This window comes from Lupinus angustifolius, chromosome LG11 (genome assembly GCF_001865875.1).
Source record: "Lupinus angustifolius cultivar Tanjil chromosome LG11, LupAngTanjil_v1.0, whole genome shotgun sequence".
NCBI lineage: Eukaryota > Viridiplantae > Streptophyta > Magnoliopsida > Fabales > Fabaceae > Lupinus > Lupinus angustifolius.
Window position 1 is genome coordinate 22,242,385 of NC_032019.1, and position 15,106 is coordinate 22,257,490.

General features: G+C 32.8%; 1 protein-coding gene across 1 annotated transcript; it reads left to right on the forward strand.

Annotated features, from left to right (window-relative positions):
* Nucleotides 8,168-13,621, forward strand: LOC109361320 (zinc finger CCCH domain-containing protein 21-like). The gene is made up of 8 exons (XM_019606765.1): nucleotides 8,168-8,551; nucleotides 8,855-8,939; nucleotides 9,228-9,368; nucleotides 9,483-9,571; nucleotides 9,776-9,964; nucleotides 10,043-10,173; nucleotides 10,369-10,471; nucleotides 13,152-13,621. The coding sequence occupies exons 1-8, from the start codon at nucleotides 8,384-8,386 to the stop codon at nucleotides 13,317-13,319; spliced, it is 1,074 nt and encodes a 357-aa protein (XP_019462310.1). The 5' UTR covers nucleotides 8,168-8,383; the 3' UTR covers nucleotides 13,320-13,621.

Genomic DNA, 15,106 nt, shown 5'->3' on the forward strand with positions numbered 1-15,106 from the left:
ACCCTTTCATCAAATGGTCTGCAATCATAAGGTTAGTGCTAATATGCACAATTGACACTCTAAGTTTCTGAACTTCTTCTTTAACGACAAAGTATTCCATATGTTTAGCACTTTTGGAATACTTGTCGTTTTTAGAAAAGAAGACTGCTACGAAATTATCACAATAATTTTTCAGCGACTTGGCAATACTTTCGACAACTCCAAGTCCTGAAATAAAGTTTCGCAGCCATTTAGCATGAACTGTGGCCTCAAAGCATGCCACAAATTCAGCTTCCATAGTGGATGCAGCAATGACAGTCTGTTTCACGCTCTTCCATGAGATAGCTCCTCCAGTTAATAAATACACATAACCGAAAGTAGACTTTCTTGAGTCTATGAATCCGGCAAAGTCTGAATCTGAATATCCAACCACCTCAAGATAATTTGATCTCCTATAAGTAAACATATGATCATTTGTACCTTGTAAGTATCTCAGAACTTTATTTGCAGCTTTCCAATGTTCTATACCAGGATTACTCTGGTATCTTCCTAACATTCCAACTGCAAAACTAATATCTAGTCGCGTACAAGTCTGAGCATACATTAAACTCCCAATTATAGATGCATAAGGAATTTCTTCCGTTTGCTTCCGTTCCAAATTATTCTTTGGACATTGCATCATACTAAACTTGTCTCCTTTCTGAATTGGAACGGGAGATGCTGAACATTTATCCATTCTGAATCTCTCTAAAATTTTATTAATATATGCTTTCTGAGACAAACCTAAAACTCCTTGTGATCTATCAAAGACTATTTCTATTCCAATCACATAGCTTGCCTCACCCATATCTTTCATTTCAAAAAATTTAGAGAGATACATCTTAGTCTCATTTAAAAGACCAAGATCATTAGTTGCAAGCAAGATGTCATCAACATATAGAACCAAAAAGATAAACTTACTCCCACTGACCTTTAGGTATATACATTGATCAACAATGTTTTCATTAAACCCAATGGATACAATAGTATCATTAAACTTCAGATACCACTATCGTGAAGCTTGTTTAAGTCCATATATTAAATTCTTAAGTTTACACACCATATGTTCTTTTCCTTTCTCTATGAATCCTATTGGTTGATCCATATAGACCTTTTCTATTAAATCCCCATTTAGAAAGGCGGTTTCCACATCCATTTGGTGTAACTCCAAATCTTAATGAGTCACCAATGCCATAATAATCCTAAGTGAGTATTTCTTATAGACTGGTGAAAACGTCTCTTTATAATCAATACCATCTTTCTGAGTATAGCCTTTTGCTACAAGTCTGGCCTTATAACGTTCTAAGTTACCATAAGAATCACGTTTGGTTTTGAAAACCCACTTACAGCCAACTGTTTTGGAATCTTCTGGTAACTCAACAAGGTCCCAAACCTCATTATGTTCCATAGATTTTAACTCATCTTTCATGGCTTTTAACCATTTATCGGCATTCTCACTATTAATGGCTTGTGAAAATGTAACTGGGTCATTCTCAATTCCTATGTCACATTCTGACTCATGTAGGTAAACCACATAATCATCAAAAATCGCACATCCTCTTTCTCTTTGAGATCTTCTTAATGCTATCTCTTATGATTCTTCTACTATAGGTTCATCAACTTCATTTTCAGTAATGAGATTATTTTGTTGCATCATTACTAATCGATTCAATAACTTGAGGAACAACATTATTAGGGACACAAGTAAATGGAACTTGTACCCTCACTTCTTGAATTTCCACTTTACGTGGTGTTTCACTCCTACTAATCTCATCATTCTCAATGAACCTAGAATTCTCAGTCCAACAATTCTTGTAGTATGATTTGGACAATAAAATCTATACCCTTTTGATTTTTCTGGATAACCAATGAAATAACCACTGATTGTTCTTGCATCCAGTTTCTTTTCTTGTGGATTATAAATTCTAATTTTCATCGGGCATCCCCAAACATGCAGGTGCCTTAAATTAGGTTTCCTTCCTGTCCACAGTTCAAAAGGAGTCTTTGGAACTGCCTTACTAGGAACCCTATTTAATAAATACATGGTGGTCTTTAAAGCATAAGTCCACAATGAAATGGACAAAGATAAATTACTCAACATACTCATAACCATATTCAACAATGTTCTATTACGCCTTTCTGATACACCATTTTGTTGTGGTGTACCTACCATTGTGTATTATGCACATATGCCACGACTTTCAAGAAATTTAGCAAATAGACCTGGATGTTGTCCATTTTCATCACATCTTCCACAATACTCACCATCTCAATCAGACCTGATAATTTTCACCTTTTTATCTAATTGTCTTTCAACTTCAGTAATGTAAATCTCTAAGGCTTTTAGCGCTTGAGATTTATCAGACAATAAATAGATATGTTCATAACGTGACTAATCATCAATGAAGGTAATGAAATATTTTTCTTTATTGAAAGAATTAACATCAAAAGGTCCACAAATATCTGTGTGTATAATTTCAAGAAGCTTAGTGCTTCTTGTGGCTCTTTTCTTTGTGTGTTTTGTTTGTTTACCTTTAATACAATCCACACAAATATTCAGATCGGTAAAATCTAAATTCGGAAGAATTTCATTCTTTACTAATCCTTTCATTCTTTCTTTGAAAATATGTCCCAAACGTTTATGCCACAAGTAAGCAGAACATTCATCAATTAAGTCACGCTTAATTCCAACATTGTGATGCAAGGTTAAAAGTGTTTCAGAGAAAAGATTATCAAGTTTTAACTTGTACAATCCATCACATAATATATCATGACCAATTAAATGAGTATATTTATACAATCTGAAACATTCATTACCAAATTTAAAAGAGTATCCAGCAAAATCAAGTTTAGATAAAAAAACTAAATTCCTAGATATATTAGGTACATAAAGGGTTTCAAATAAATCTAAATGATGTCCAATGTCAAGGATTAAATGATAAGTCCCGATGGCTTCCACTGGAACCTTCATTCTATTTCCCATAAAGACAAATTTTTCATTTGGTCTTGTAGTTCGGGTCGTAATGAATCGCTGCATAGTATTAGAAACATGAGCAGTACATCCAGAGTCAATACACCAAATATCATAAGGAACTTTTGCTAAGTTTGATTCAAAACATACATAAGCACTAGGCTTACCTTTCTTTTCAAACAAACTTTTGTGTTTTGGACAATCCTTTTGGAAATGTTAAATCTTTCTAGAGAAACAACATATGTTATCATGATGTTCCTTCTTGTGGATTTGAGAAGATGACTCATTAATCTTTAAGAGTCTTTTCCCTTTCTTGTCATGTTTCTTATTGACTTTCTTTCTAGCTCCTTGATGATTAATATAATTGATGGAATGATTTCCTTGACTCCTCATTCTAGTTTCCTCTTGAACTAACATACTATACAATTCATGCACATTCCATTTATCTTTCATGGTGTTATAGTTCATTTGGAAAGGACCATATTCATAGGGTAATGAATTTAATATAAATTGCACAAAGAAGTTTTCATCCACATTCATTCCCAATGTCTTAAGTTTTGCTGCAATGTTGGTCATGACATGTTCATGCATAGTACGAGAACCATCAAATTTCATGGTGGTCAATGTACTCATTAGTGTCCCAACATGAGACTTGTCAGCTGTTTGGGAGCGCTCTTTCACAAACTTTATCATTTCTTTAACACTTTCAGTTTTAGGAAGAGCTGACTTAATGTTGCCAGCAATACTCATTCGCATATACATTAGACTCAATCTATTTGATCTTTCCCAATTTCTGTAATGAACTTTATGTTCTTCAGTGCTTATATTGGTAATAGCACTTGGCTTATCTTCTCTAAGTGATAAATCCAAATCCATTACCCCAAGGTAAAATTGGATTTGTTCACTCCATTCAGAGAAGTTAAGTCCATTGAAAGTTGGAACATATGAGAATTGCGAATGCAAAGCAACAGATACTGCAATCAATGAAATCAAACAAAAACGTTAAGGCTTTGAGTAACATGCAAAATTAATTCAGATTACTTCATAAGTGTATATTAATGTCCACCTCTGGGTAATCCATCAATATATCATACTAGACACGATGATACTAAAAGAAATTCCCATAATTTGGTAATGATGCATGTATAAATTAGAAACATTAGTATCTTTGGATATATAAATATAACTAATGATGCATTTACAATACCAACATTCATGCTCATTAATTATAAGAACAAATAATCAACCTTTGGGCGATTCTTAACTGTCTTACAATAATGAGTTTCAATTTACTCATAAACCAATAATTGATGTATCATTCTTAGTATCAAATTAATGAGTAAGTGAAATATGATTATACAATTTGAAATTAAATAAACATAAAGATTTGACCACTTTGGTGATTAACAAATCTATCATACAATAATTCCAAACATCTAATAAATCATAATAATATACATACATATGACTCTCAAAATTGCATATAAAATTTACATGCATATTTATTATCATCCAATAATTTCAAATATGTAACAAGTCATAATATTATATATAAATATAACACCCAAAGTTGTACATAAATTATAAAGTTATATACATATTTATGAAACAATTGCAACAAAAGTTCAAATGAATTTGTAACTTAATTATATATATATATTCCTAGTTACATATATATAAATTTATTAATGTATATATAACATGTATAATATAAATATGTTAACGTTATCTATATATAAATCTATATTAGCTGTTTATGTAATATATTGTATCTCCGTTAACTATTATATATAATATATATTTCTATGTTGATGCAATATATTTATATTGCCTATTGCCCTATTTAAACAGAAACGGAATGATATATTATAAAGTGAATGGTTTGTACCCAATACATATAACAGTTCATACAAGCATATATATTCTATAATAGTAGTTTTTTCACTTTTCAAACACACTGTTTACCTATATTTCAACGGTACAAATATAACACAGTAGACAGAAACATATGTAACACAAACAATTTCAGTTGTTCTGTTTCTTTAATGTATTTCATGCCCCGGAAATAATTATATTTGAGTTCTCTAAATATTTAAGAACATATTTCAAAACATCATTTAAGACTGAATCATTATCAATGGAAAATTGTAAATTCTTAAACACAATGCTCTAATACCACATGTAAATTATTATCATGGAAACCACGTGTAAATAGATCTTTAAGAAATTATAGTTTTCACATCATAAGAATAGTTATAGATTACGTATATCCATGGCGATACGATCCTCCTTTCTTTGTATGTTGTATGTTGTTCTTTCTCAATAGAGAAACTCTTCTATCTCTTTCCCTTTCTTCATATGCTCTTCCTTATTGATGGTTAATAGAGCAACGTTTCAGGCAGAGATTGCGACTATGTTTAAAGTCTTTTTCTGATAAGTATAGTGCTTCCATCAAACACTATATATAGATTCTTTTCCAAGAGTTTTACCATTTCATTCACAACTCTCCAATTCAAGAGTTATACTTATTCAAAACAAAATAGTATATCATTTCATGTCACAAGAGGCATTCTTACAGTAACACCATAACTTGGACCAACGACTTCATCCATCTAGAATTTCACTAAGTGCTTCACCACTTAATTACCTTTGTAGTAATTTATTCCCTCTAAGATAATTTTTGAAACTCAACTACATGTCATTGAGGAGCGAGGTTAAGAGTTTATATGCTCCACGATGGACACTAATGTTCTAGATAAAGAATCAGAATAAAAGTCATTTGATCATAGGCATTTCTTGATGGGGAGACCAAAAGCAGATATTTGAAAGCGGATTATATAATATATCACTAGAGCTCGAATAAGAGGTGATGTATATGCAAGTGTGAGAATTGGATTTGAACTTGTGTACCTCAAATGAGACCATTAAAGTTGTTACTTGTTAGAGATAACATTTGTCTTTATATCCTTGATCTTTGTAGTTATGATTTGATTGTTGGAGTTATTTGTATTTGACTTTCTATTATGTGATTTTATATTGTTACATGCCTGCTTCCCTACATGATGAATTCGGCTTGCCTTTGAGCCCAATAGGAGAGTAAGTTATTATCCTCCCTTATTATAAAATAGTAAATTACATTAATATTGTGGTAACGAAATTATACAAATCACCCCACTTTTTTATACTTATACAAACCTCTATTTTTTATATTTTTATTACATTGATCACCCCTACATGAAAAATAAGTGTAATCTTTTAAACAAAAAATGTGATAAATATAATTTAGTTAAATAAAATATGGTATATTGTGAAGACAAATTCAAATAATATATGAGTCAATATCTCTTTATTATTTTTGGTTTGTTACGATATAGTATGAGAGCGATTTAAACAATATCTCTTTAGAATTGTTGATGCATTTTGTAACCAAAAATAATAAGGATACATTGATTTGTACATTATTTGGACTTGCATTTATGTCTCCACAATATATCATGTGTTGGTTAATTTAATTGCATTTATCACATTTTTTGTTTAAAAGATTACACTTATTTCTCATGTAGTGGTGGTCAGTGTAACGAAAGTATAAAATTTAGGGGGTTTGTGTAGGTGTAGAAAAGTGAGGGATGATTTGTGTAATTTCACTCAAAACTCAAGGGTGTAGTGTAATTTACTCTTTAAAATAAGGTTAAAAATTTAAGGTCAAAGTTGGACTTTTGCGAAGACAAACCTCTTCTTGATCTTAGTTTGGTTTTGATGAAGACATCAACATTAACAATTTTATCTCGAAAAGATTGAATGCATTGAAGAGCGGAAAACACAAGTTTATAAATAAGATTCTATTGCTTTCTAGTTTATGATCTTACCTTTATAGTTGCTTTAATTTTGATATCACATAAAAGCTCTTGCAAAATATTTTGCAAAGTTTTAAACAAATAGAAAATGTTAACAACGTTTTTAAAAGGGAGTTTTTAGAAAACCAAGTAGCATGTTACTTGAAATAGAGTAAGAAGTTACTTGAAACATAGTAACATGTCACTTGAAACGGAGTAATAAGTTAATTGACTGAGAAAAATGGCCAACAACCAACTACTAAGGTGAGTAATAGATTACTCAATGACAATAATGTCTAATAACTATGTTGGAATCTATTATTTACAAATCTAACGTTAAAAATGATGTATGAAGGTGGGTGACGATGACGATAATAATATGGTAGTGATTGGGGTGATAGTGACGATAATAATATGGTAGTGATTGGGGTGATAGTGACGATAATAATATGGTAGTGATTGGGGTGATAGTGACGATAATAATATGGTAGTGATTGGGGTGATAGTGACGATAATAATAATAATAATGATGTGATGATAATGTTGATAATGATTGAATGATGATTAAAGTAGTGACAATAATAATGAGAGTAATATGATACTCTTAGTGAAATTATTAGAAGTTATAGTAATGTGGTGGTAATGGTTTGATAAAAATGCTATGAAAAGATACTTTAGCATGTTCCTTCTTACTCATCTCCTCACTTATGATAAAAATAAACTAGGTAAAAATAAGCCAACACATCACAACTCAATTATCCCAACAATCAAACATATACTAATAAAATATAGTTAGAAATATCCAAATATATTCAATTCACCCAACTTTCTTTTACCAATCCTTAGGAATAAAGTTTTGCTTACCTAACCTCAAATCCTAACTCCCAAACTCAAATATAGTAAGGGTGAAAAAAATATTAATATCCATGTCTTGTTGGATTTTGAATATCCTTATACTTGTATCAATTCTAACCTAAACCATCTCTTTTACCATTTAAATGGAGCTCCTTACCCTTTAGACTTTATATATATTAATTCTATAATTTCAGTTAATATATGAATTGTGAATCCTTATATCAAACATGATCTAGGACTACATACTTCAAATCTCAATTGCAAATACTTATATTAAACTTCAATTTATGAAAATTAAATGTTAGTGAGACAATGATTGTTCAAAGTATATTTCAAACTAATAAAAATATATCATGTCAATTAAAAAATTAAATATTTATTATTTTCCTATTTTCTTTCATTATGGTTAATTTAGTATATGATTTCATATATACTTTGAGACAACAAATCTTTATTCATTGATCTATCTCCGTACCAAATGAAATGAAGGGTACATGCGGGATTCCAAATCTTAGTAAGGTTGTGGAACCTCTTTTCCTCGTCGAGTTCAAACACCAAACCCTAACTTAACCCAGACAGATATCACCCTCTTTTGCTGTGAGAGTAACGTCGTCCAAACGTACGACATCACCACCCCAATCCCGATCAATCCACATTCATTGCTCATTTTATTCGTAAGTTTGATATCTGCGTTTGATATGAGAAGATGCCACCTAAGCAGCAATCAAAAGCAGATGTAGCGAAGAAGCAGAAGGTAATAGAGGACAAAACCTTCGGTCTCAAGAACAAGAACAAAAGCAAAAGTGTTCAGAAGTATGTTCAGAATCTCAAACAGTCCGTTCAACAGCCCGATTCTTCAAAACTCGCTGCTAAGGTCCCTTTCATTTATTTATTTATTTATTTCATCATTACCTTTTAGAGGGTGAGCCTTGAGGCAAGGTGAGGTTGCTGAACTTGTGACCCGGAGGGTACGAGTTCAAATCCCGGAAATGATCTATTTATTTGAGATGTAAGGCTGTATATATCCAACCTTCCGGAACCTATTAGGTGGCAGTCTCGTGTACTGGCCGCCCTTTTATTTATTATTGCATTTTGAATTACATTACATAATTATGAAAATGATATGCATTTGATTTTCGCCTCGATTGTCAACTCGAATTCGTGATGATGATAACAGAAAAAGAAGGAGGAAGAGAAAGCTAAGGAAAAAGAGCTAAATGATTTGTTCAAAATCGCTGTTAGTCAGCCTAAAGTCCCAGTTGGTAATTATTCCAATTTTATTCTCACTTTCAAGTTTTTTTTGTCATTTTCTTTTAAATGGGTTAATGGAATTAAATTATACTAGGTTCTCTTGTTTGGATTGTCTAGAATAGAGTGGAATTGATATTCCATTCAATACCTGAACCAAGTTATTCTTCACTAATTTATCGACGTGTTCCATTGTAGAATATTCAAACATGCCATGTTAACTTTGTTTCATATCATCATCTATCATTGAATATCCGAACATATACGAAACTAACATATTATATATATCTGAATTTGGTCAGGTGTTGATCCCAAGTCCATACTATGTGAGTTTTTTAAAGTAGGGCAGTGTGCCAAGGGATTCAAATGCAAGTTCTCGCATGATTTGAATATTCAAAGGAAAGGGGAAAAGATTGACATCTATAGCGATAAGCGCGACGACGGTATTCCATCTCAGTTCAATGATGATTCATCTTCATTTCTATTGTTACCTATTGTTTTGACTTTTTTGCATCTTTTCATTTTTCTGACTTTCTTTGGGGCTCTTATTTTGTCAGAAACAATGGAGGAATGGGACCAAGAGACTTTGGAGAAGGTGGTAGAGTCAAAGAAAAATGAGTATAATCAGAACAAACCTACTGACATAGTATGTGTTAATAGATTTGTTGGAACTATCACTGTTACATTCATTTGCTTGATAATTGATATTTCACATTTTTCTTTTTTATGTTTCTGTACTCGTTGGTTCGTTTCTGTGCTTCTTTATGGTGTTCGATGACCGGGAATTATTTTCGATTAGTATTTGCATTTGACTCATAGTGACCAATTGTCCAATATTTACACTGTTCAGGTCTGTAAACACTTTTTGGATGCAGTGGAGAAGAAGCAATATGGTTGGTTTTGGGCCTGTCCTAATGGTGGTAAGAATTGCATCTATAGACATGCCCTTCCCCCTGGATATGTTTTAAAATCTCAAATGAAGGCTCTTTTAGAGGAAGAAAGTGATAAGATAACAATTGAAGAGGAGATCGAAAATCAGGTGAAAATATTTTTATGAAATAAGCTATGTCATTTAACATTGCACGAGGTTACTAAATGAATATTTAACATGGTTTAGCGTGCCAAAGTAGCAACTACAACTCCTATGACTCCCGATTTATTCTATCAATGGAAGAAGAAGAAGATAGATGAGAGAGATGCCAATTTGGCTGCACAACAGGCAGATAGGGCTAAGAATGACCGCATGAGGTACATACATTATCTTTCCCTATCATTCAATGTGAATGTGTGTATATCCTCTATTTCTCAAGAAAAATGTGAAAAGGGAAAGGGACTTCGTGTTGTTGAGCATGATTGAAAGAAACGAGTTACAGTTGGTTATAAGTAAAGGCTTTAGTTTTTTGTTTTTATATAACATTATATTATTTTCCTCCTTCGATGCAGTGGTCGTGAGCTATTTTTGTCAGATGCTACCTTGTTTGTAGATGATGATGAAGCATACGAGAAGTACCATAGAGAACCAGAATCGGATGACACTGAACAGAATGTAAGTGTTTTTTTGTCTGTTGCCATAATTTGGTTGTCATTTTCATGGATATATCTTAAATATTAGAGGCCACTTGGTGGATGTAAATCTGAGATGTATGATGCTGGATGATTTCCATTTACAAAAAAAGCCACAGGCCCTGACCGCAACTGCAATGGCCAGAATGTTGTGGATTTATTCTAATTTAAATTTAACGGTTGCAAACTTGAAAAAAGTTTATGGATGAGTCAACCACTCTTCACATCGCAGTGACTTCACTGTGACCACATTTGTAATTTAAGACCATGATATATACTTCATTTTCTCTTAAAACAGGTTACCTTGTATTTTGTATTGTTAATCTTTGCTCTAGGGTTTGTTGGAACTTCAATTAAAGAATAGGATGTTACTCATCCCCCTCCCCCTCCATGTACTGCATGGTAAATACTTAGTTGAAGTCCCCTCGTGAAAATTTGTGATCCTCAGAACAACCTAGTGTAGTAGTGTTTTGATGTATGAGTTCCATATCAACTGGATGTGGACTCACATAAGATGGAGCCTCTCCCCTCTTATCCGCTTGGCTTTTAGGGCTGGGTTTTCCTCTACTTCTTGCTTTGAGCTATCAATTTGTCATAGAAATTCAGGGTTCCAAGTGATAATGCGAGATGTTAAGCAATATGTCATCTAGCCACCAACTATACTTCTTCAGCATGGGCATCTTGTAGCAAGTTGTCTTCCAAGTTGTTTTTGTATACTTGTTTAATAAGCCGACCCCATCTAGTGGATTAAGACTTTTTTTGTTGATGTTTAATTTCTAGAAAGAAGCCCACTTCCTTTGTAAGGTTGTTAGAATCTATACTGCCAAATTTCCAGGAAGACTTGTAATTTGTTTTATAGTAAATACATGATGCTTAATTGCTTATTTCCATGCACATTTTAAATGTGATATCAAGTATCTGTGTTTTCAAAAAATAAAGACAGAGGTTCTTGAGTAAAAGCAACGCGAATGTCTTCCTCTTTAGCTGCCATCGTCCGTCACCCATTGTTGGGTTCCCCAGTTTCAGGAAACCAAGTTGCTAACTCAGCAAACTACGTCGCAAACTGTTCACCTATTGTTTTTCTTGAGCTCCCTCTGCCTATAGAAATTGGACTACCTCCATTTGATCTACTCTTCTAACTAGGGCTTCTAATGGTCCTCCACACATTCCCAAACCGCCTAAGGCGCGATAGTAACATCTTTTCTACAATAGGAGCTACCTCAACTTTTTCCCTAATGCATTAATGTACTATTATTCTTCTACTATTAAAGAATAGTAGTAAATTAATTATTATATTACCATGGGAGCTAAGTAGTCAATAGCGCGCTATCGCGTTGGGATAGCGGTGGTTGCCGGCCCTCCACCGCGACGGAGGGAAGTGTAGCGGCGCGGATGGCCGTCCCGCCTGTCGCAGGTCAGAAAGCAGTGACCTCCCTGGCCAAATCGCGGGTCAGAACCCGCTCCAACAAGGTTATGCAATGGAATCCTAATTTTTAAAAGGGAAATGCCCCTTTTGCCCGTATTTTTTTAATACGTGGCAGCAAGGCTGTGTGGAAGCCTAGTTTTTAATGAGGAAAAAACCCTTTTTGCCCTTATTTTTAAATACATGGCAAGGTTTTTTTTAGGGTTTTGCTCCCTCTTCTTCTCTCTTCTAACGTGAAAAACTTCATGTTCTCCTTCTTTTCCTCTTTCTGCAGCAGAATACATGAAATCCTCTCCCCCTTCCGTTCTGCCCCTTTCCCTCTCCCCCTTCTCCTTTTCCCTCTCCCCCTTCCCCCTTTTCCCTCTCCCCTTCCCCTCTGCCCCTTCCCTTCTATGAATTTCTTTTGGTTTTCCCTCTACATGTTCAACACTTTCTAATTTTAATGAATATTTTTATGTTCTTTGGTATATTTGTATATTTATATGTGGAGGGTTTAACATATAATTTTGTGTATTTTAAGTTTCTCTTTGTATATTTATATGTTTAGAATATAAATTACTTATATTTTTTCCCTTTAGTTATAGCGGTTATCCCGCCACCCGCTATCCCGCTATAGTGTTTTTGGGTTCGACTGCTATGCTCCGCTATCCGCAATTGACTACCTAGCATGGGAGGATAGTGGCTTCTAGGCTTAGTAGCTTTCTTATCTCGTTCTCCCCTTTCTCTTGTTTTATTTAGTGTACAGTTAAAATATGTGCTTCAAGAGTCTTGGATCTGCCCTAAGGACTTGCATAATTTCTCCCTTACTAAATTTAGAGGTTATGGCTCATGTAAAGATGCCAAAATTCGATGGGAGTGCTCTATTTTTGCTATTCCTTGGTGTATACAAGGTTGGAAAGGAACAATAGAACTTTCAGCGATTTTATCTCAACTCTAAACTACATTTGGGATAGATTTACTATTATGGCATCCCTTTGGTGTTCTGCACATGGTTTTTATTGGTTTTCTTTGGTAGTAGATATGTAGAGGAATTAACATGTTTTTTTGCATGGCTCTGTCACCTAATTTTTAGTTGTTTCTCTTGCTCTTTTTGATGATGGCTTATCCTCTTCTTTTATAATTTTCTCGTTGAATTAATTTTCCTTCTTTGTATAAAAAAGCACTTTAAGAATTGTAGTGTGGTATCATTATTTACATTGAGTGCACATTTTATTTTGCTAATTGTTGGATCCAACTTCAGGCAAATGGGAATTCTGCTGAGCATGGTCCCAGCACCTCAGCAACAGCTGGTTCTGATGCCGATGACATCGATGATGATGATGAATTGGACATGGATGAGTTGGATGAATTGGAAGCAAGCTTATCAAAGACGTCTATTCAAATAAAGGAGCCAGGAGCTGAAGCTTAATCCCCAGAATTAATCATAACATTCATCTGATATTTTTACGCCTCAGCTGAATATTAGAGAATTTGCCTGTGGCCACTTGCTATTCTTGCTTTCAAGGAAGTTTTTGGAATGAGGCCTTTGATGATAATGAAATTATGTTTGCAACATTGGGTTTGTTATGAATAATCATATGGTAGGATCATGTTATAATCCTGTTTAACTTTACTAGACATTTTTGTTTGAACACTAGTCTTGTGCAGGCTATACTTTATTTTGTTAATGAGTTTCCCTTGTTTCAGCAGAAGGGTCATGAATATTGTTTTTATGCTTTTGGTTTTCTTAAAACCGTGGAAAGTGGACTTTGCTCTGTTCTGATGGTTAAAGCCATATATCTTGAGATTGTGACTGATTGTTAAAAGTGGGAAAATAGGGAAAGGAATTAGAAGAGTATGAGAGGTTAAGTAATAAAGAAAAAAAAAAGATGATTCAATCGAGAGTGGAAGAGTTTTATATATTATCATTGTATTATTATTCATATCCAATTATTTTTGACACTTTAAAAAAAGTAATATAAATGAATGATAGATGATGTACTGATTGTGTATAAAATTTTGTATAAAATTTTATATTGATAGTGTATATATATTAGATATAAGTGTGGATATCAATATGGTTTGGGTTCATGGTCACTGGTGCTTCAGAACCAAATAAGTAATAAACATGTATTTATTGATATGGTAAGTTTTATATATTATTATTGTATTATTTATTATTCATATTTGATTATTGTTCACTATTTAAAAAGTAATATAAATGAATGGTTTAAAATATACTGATCATATATAAATTTTTATACAGGGTATATATTATACTTTAACAATGAATGTGTAAAATGTAACAAATAAATGTGTAAGCCCGAACTAAGCATATATATTCCTTGGTGAGCAGGAAATATATATAAAGGTTTTCGTAGATTTATCACTATATAAATTGAGTAGTGAACACTATAAGTATAAGAAAACAATTAAGAGACAACTTATAAAGAATCATAATGAGGGTATAATAAACATTCGTTTCACATTTTTTGCTACTGACTATATATATATATATATGAAAATATTATATTTGTTGTTAACAAAGTTTAAGTGAATATTAAAGAAATTATTATTATTTGATCAATGGCCATATTTTAACGCAATGAGTTACACAAAATTTAAGAGTAGTGAGAATTTTCCAATATTTTTTGGTCTTGAATGAGGATCCAGGTCCTATTGAACCTAAATCATATGTCCCTTAATCTGTATGTCTCTGTCCCAAATTAATCAGAGTTTGTTAATAAATAAAAAATAATATTTCATTTTAATTTTATTTTATAAAATTAATACATTAATATTCACATGTGTAAATTTAAATAGTTGTATAGGAAATGAGACACAAATTAGGGGCGGAGGATTTGTATTAATTTTGACATTGATATAGCAAAATAAGGCCCATATGAAGTCTTCTTGCACAAGGCTGAATTTAATGGTCATAACCAAGTGTGAAACACAAAAGTTACTCACAAAACAGAGAAGGAATTGAAATTCAATGAGGGATTGGGATTTACAAACACAAACCTTGAGCAAATGATGTGATTTGGAGCTCAACCAACAACACTTATATAGAGCTTGCATGATTCCTAGCCAATTGAATGCAGATGATATGCACTTCATATGTTGACATAAGACACACTTTTATATCAATAAGAAATTGGTTTAGTCGTATAAGACCCTACTAGATTCCAAAAAAGAGTTTAATTTTTGGGAGCG